At 30.1% G+C, this 5,488-nt stretch overlaps 1 protein-coding gene across 1 annotated transcript; it reads left to right on the top strand.

Moving 5' to 3' along the window:
• The first annotated feature begins 2,642 nt into the window (after nucleotides 1-2,642).
• LOC146922745 (uncharacterized) lies at nucleotides 2,643-3,499 on the top strand. Its single transcript, XM_085715537.1, has one exon. The coding sequence runs from the start codon at nucleotides 2,788-2,790 to the stop codon at nucleotides 3,274-3,276; it is 489 nt and encodes a 162-aa protein (XP_085571663.1). The 5' UTR covers nucleotides 2,643-2,787; the 3' UTR covers nucleotides 3,277-3,499.
• Nucleotides 3,500-5,488: the final 1,989 nt, after the last annotated feature.

The following is a 5,488-nucleotide window of genomic DNA, read 5'->3' as shown; positions in this document are numbered from 1 at the left end:
ATAACAATGGTCACATTTACTTCCGATGAATATGAGAAAAAGAAAAAAAAAACAAAAAAATTACTAGATTAATCTTATTAATTATGAATGTAATCACTATTAAAATTGATAACTTTTATCACTAAAAATACAAAATTATAGATATTTACATAGTTGTGATACAAATATTATTAATTAGGAAAAATTACATATTCGTTCTTTTAAGTTTCATCTTTATTTCGAATTGGTTTTAAGTTTTATTTTTCTGAATTGGTCATTTATGAAAGAGTTTGTTTGCAATATTAGCCTTTAAGTCATTATTTTTTTGCATTATGTTATGTTTTGTCATTGCATGAAGCACAAGTTTTGTTGCATAATTAGAGATGTTTCCATTCATCACGTCTCACACTAGAGATAAATGACTCATTGTTTTATGTTCGTATATTTTAACGATTCCTGCTAAATGAAGACAATTTTGTGAACAACGAAATACTTTTAAAGATTTTAGAATTGAAAATTTAGATTTAAATAAGACGTGATAGAAGAAATGATATGGACATATCTGATAGGAGAAACAAACATATCTCACGTTTATGTAAATTTTTCGATATTAAAATGTCACATATGATTTGTTTCAACCAAACTTACTAACAGGAAAAGTTAATGTATAGTACATGTATAAATGACTTTCACTTTGTTCTTTGGTTAAACGAGGTTCCATTAAAAGTTTTGTTGTTCGCTTGGTGTTTGCTTTAGAATCATATTCCAACTAAAGATAATTTAGTATGTCGTCAAGTGCTCCCCGTTAATGATCAACTTTGTACATGAGAGTGTGGGAGTACTGAGGATAGAGATCATCTGTTTGTATCGTGTGACTTGACTTTTATGGTAATATTTGGGTTTTCTCCGGCCAGTTCTCCTCTTTTATCGCAATTGCGTCACTTTTGCGGTTTGGAAGGTGGTTCGAAATCTACTAGTTTAGCACTCAAGATGATTTGGTTGGCAACTGTTTATGTTATTTGGAAAGAGAGAAACGGGCGAATTTTTCGTAACAAGGAAGAATCTATTCATGATATTTGTGAACAGGTTAAGCTTATAGTTTTTTGGTGGTTCCCAAATTCTACAAATAAAGAGTTATATTTGTAGAGTTTATAGAATTTGAAAAAGAGTTATATTTGTAGAATTTATTTGTTCAAAACTTCAAACATACAAAAATTAGAGTATTGTTTTTTATAAGAAAGTTTAGCAACGAAACTAGTCACACAAATATATAAAGAAAATGGTCCTCATAAATTTATTTCAATTGATAAAAACAGTGCACAATGTATGCGGGTTCAAAACCCGTCACCACAAAAAAATATGAAGAAAATGGACAGCGCAAGAAAAGGGAATATTGCGAGTTTGAATCGAAGCTTCAACCTATTAAACATTTTCGCAATCTTGTGCAATGAAGCTTTTGCAGCGTGCTTTTTAAAAATATTTAAGAGATTTTTCGACGCCGCCCCCGCAGAAAGTTGTGGTCTTTTTCTACAAATTCATTAGGATAGTTTTTTTTTAAGGACAAATTCATTAGGATCGTGGAAACTTTTGTTCGAGTGAGAGTACGTATTTTATTTATTGATTATAATATTTTTAAAAAAAAGTTGAATTAAAGATTAAGATAAGATCAAAACAATTTTGATGAACACTTTTAGCATAATATTGTAGTAATATTTGCTTTCAATTATAAATAATATTTCCTCCTTTCAAAAGTGAAAACTTCAAATAATATTTCCTATCGTAATTCATTTAAGATAAATTTATATAATTTCTTATACTCAAAACTTGAGTAATGCTATCTATTTCAAAATATTGATCTCATTTTGACTATAAACATTATTTATAAAACATACTTTTACCTTTTTTTATAATTGTGTAGAATTTGTGTTCGTGAATATTTTCAAGATATTAACATTTTATAATTTTTATTGTTGGATAATCAAATTTATTAAAAGTCAAAATTATCGATTGTTACGTGAGAAATAGTACACTTAATTAACTACCCCTTCCGACCTGAATTATAAACGAAACTCTACATTTTAGATTCAACTTGTACAATTAATATATTTAGTCTTAGTACATACCAAATACATTAGATATTTAATCAATTAGAAAAAATAAACTTCTACTTATAATTAAGGTTGGAGGGAGTATTTTTGAGAAAATGAGGAATGGTAGCAACACTCACTTTTCAACACTCTCTCCAGCACTCACTTATTTATTTGATCAAATCGATGTATGTTCCACCACTTTGTGTGAGTTCAATTTTTAAAGTGTAGATCCACAATGATTTAAACCAATAAAAAAATAAGTATTAGAGAGAGTGTTCAAAAGAGAGTGTTGCTAACGTTAAAAAATTACTAATGGTTCTTAGTGACTCATGTATTGTTTGAGATTGCGATCATCACAAACATGAGAGGCACCGACTCAGCTTGTGGGCCCCATCTTGCCTCCTTCAAACACGTCTATTTTTTTTTTTGGTTACATCAAACACGTCTATTTACTACCCCTTAGTATCAACTTAATTAATTTAATTATTTTATATATAAAGAAACCGTCAAAAAATTAAAATGACTTTTGACATTTCATATAAATAACGCAAGGAAGCTACCATGAAGCATCAAGGAAATTGAAAATACAACCATACACACACCAACCACGTCATGGCCACACCTTAACCTCATTAATATCTCAATATACACATTCTTCTCTATATATACACAATCAAATTTGCGCATTATTCCAAATGAAAATCACAAAGCCACCAAAATGAGAAACCTACGATTACAAAGAACTTTCACAAAAGAAAATGACACAATTGGTCAAATCAAACCAAAGGGTCGTTGCAAAAACCACCCAAAACATAACCAATCACCTGGTGTTTGTTCTCTTTGCTTGAGTGAAAAGCTTATTCAACTTTCTTCTTTTGGTTCACATAGAAGAACAAGAACCTTTGTTGCTATTAATGATGGTTCACTTTCAAGTTCTTATGTTTCTTCATTGTCTTCATCTTGTTACTCTTCATCTTCCGTTTCTTCTTGTGCTTCTCCTTTGCATTGTTTTTGTTTTAATAGTGAGGGAAAAAGAAGCAGATCTTTATCTATCTTTTTGCTTAGTGGTCAACATGAAATCATAAAGAGCAAGTCGTTTTCAAGAAGAAGAGAATGTGAAGGTGGTGTTATGCATGGAAATAAAAGATCATGTGGATTTTGGTTCAAGTTGTTTGGTGATAAAAGAAAGAGAATTGAAGGAACCTAAAGAAAATATATATGGTTCGTTCTATGTGTATAGCATTAGAGAAACGATGACCTTAGCAAGCAGAAATTGACCATGACCATTACTTTAAAAAAAATAGGGTTTAATTTATTATTATTATGCTTGGAATTTAGATTATCTTATATTAGTGTTACGATTTTTTGTGAATCTACAATATTTTGTATATATTGTTTTAGCGTTAATTACTTTTTTAATTTGTGCTTCAGAGTTTTTGGTGGTTCACTACTTATTTTAAAAGTAAAATAAGGTAAATTCACTGGAAGAAAAAATAGATTTTCCAAGAGGAATTACACGGAAAATGTAGAAACTATTTGGAAGCTTAAACTGAAGAGAAGTGTTAGCAACACTCTTTTTTTATAGGTTTACACTTTGGAAATATAACTCATACAAAGTGGTGGAACATACATTGATTTCATGATTTCATCCAACAAAAGAGTGAGTGATAAAGAAAATGTTTAAAACATGAGTGTTGCTAGCATTCCTCTAAGTTATTATGAATGACACTTTTAACAAGTTATTATCAAAGGGGTCTTTCAGATCACGTTCCATTGATGTTGCAAACTGATGAAGTTAATTGGGGCCTGTTTTATCTTGGTTTTCGGGTGTCAAACATTGATTAAGTTTGAACCTTTTTAACCGGTGATATCTTATTTTTTCTTGGGAAGGGAAAAAGTAAGCAAAACCCTTGAGAATCGAGGTCCGGGAGTTGTTTTCGCTACGGGAAGGTATTAGGCACCCATAACGACTATAGTATCCTATAGGAACCGTCTTTACTTTCTACGTGCGCGCTTTATTTTTAGATGCTATTTTGAAAGTGATATTAAGCCTAAAGGTATTCTAAGTCAAGAATTGGAGGGAGAAGAAAGCGTTTGAATTTTTATTTTATTTGAATTGAAGGAATTTTGTCCTTGCCTACGTACCCGTTTAAGGGATCAAATCCACCGTAGTTCTCTTCCAAAAATGTTTTTGTTTTTGTTGGTTGATTTTAAGTTTGAAAATTGGAATTTTTAAGAATGGAGATTGAGAGGCCTCAAGGGCATAAGATTGGAAAAATGTGAGGTGAGATTAGTTATTTTGCAAAATGTGGTCTAAGTATGCTTAAAATCCATTAAAGTTTGATTAAGAAAATAAAAGGAAAATTCAATGGGATTTTGATCCCAAGGTTTCTTAAGAAAATGATTTGAGTGAAGTTGTTCATATTTTTTGGAAAATTGATTTTTCTAAGTATAAAGCCTAAACATTCATCTAAACACACAATCCTAAACATACATCTAAACATGCATATTCTAACTATATACCTAAAGTGAGGTGTGTGCATGTGTCGGTGCTTGTGTCGGTGTACATCATTAGAGTCCATTGTCCTTATTACATCATTGACCTAAATACATTCTATGGTCTTGCAAGAAATTTAGAATGGCATGAAAGTAAAGTACAAAAAGTCCTAAGTATTACATTCTAACTTTTGGTGAAACTTAAAGTGCAAGAAATAAGATGGATATGGAATGAAATAGGAATGCTTATGAACTATATGAGACATGAAATGAAATGGTTAGTAACACATGGTAATATCAAAAGAAATAAAGCAAGAAAAACACTATAACACAAAGCATAGAAAACAACCCAAAATAAAGGCAAAATGAGTGCAAAACATGACTAAAATTTGCTCATAAAATGTAAGAGCCATATGACCTATAATTCTCACATTCCAACACACTTTTAAAGGTTTAGAATCAGATTTTGGAATGGGAATTAAGGCAACATGGTTAACTTGACATTTTGGAAGCAAACTTAGGCATATTTGCATTATTTATTTACACAAGTAATTTGTAAACTAAGTAACTAATCAAGATTCACACTCATGCAGCAATATCAAACACAAACAGTGGCTAAAACTCCATAAAATCAAGTGGTATATGTCACAAATATTCATCAAGCAATTGGAATTGAAATCGAGCAGATTTTCATCAATTTTTAGCACAAAACATCACAAAATAGTAAGGGAACCACCACATTATCTTTGACCAATTTTTAATGTGTAAAAATTATCACAAAATACTACAAAATTATCAAGAAATACTCATGAATTTTTTAGAATTTTTAAAAGATTTTTTTTAGACACAAGGACACATAAGACTTCACAATTTTCAACAAAAAGCAAACAATTTAATCAAGAAAATACCACACATTTTTTTTA

Source organism: Medicago sativa, chromosome 5, assembly GCF_051527215.1.
Source record: "Medicago sativa cultivar Bolivia chromosome 5, Bolivia_mono, whole genome shotgun sequence".
NCBI lineage: Eukaryota > Viridiplantae > Streptophyta > Magnoliopsida > Fabales > Fabaceae > Medicago > Medicago sativa.
The sequence above is the reverse complement of the archived record's forward strand: the minus strand, read 5'-3'. Positions and strand labels throughout refer to the sequence as shown.

Bases quoted from the DNA above. Each gene is read 5' to 3' on its own strand.
- LOC146922745 (XM_085715537.1), top strand. From the start codon at position 2,788: ATGAGAAACCTACGATTACAAAGAACTTTCACAAAAGAAAATGACACA.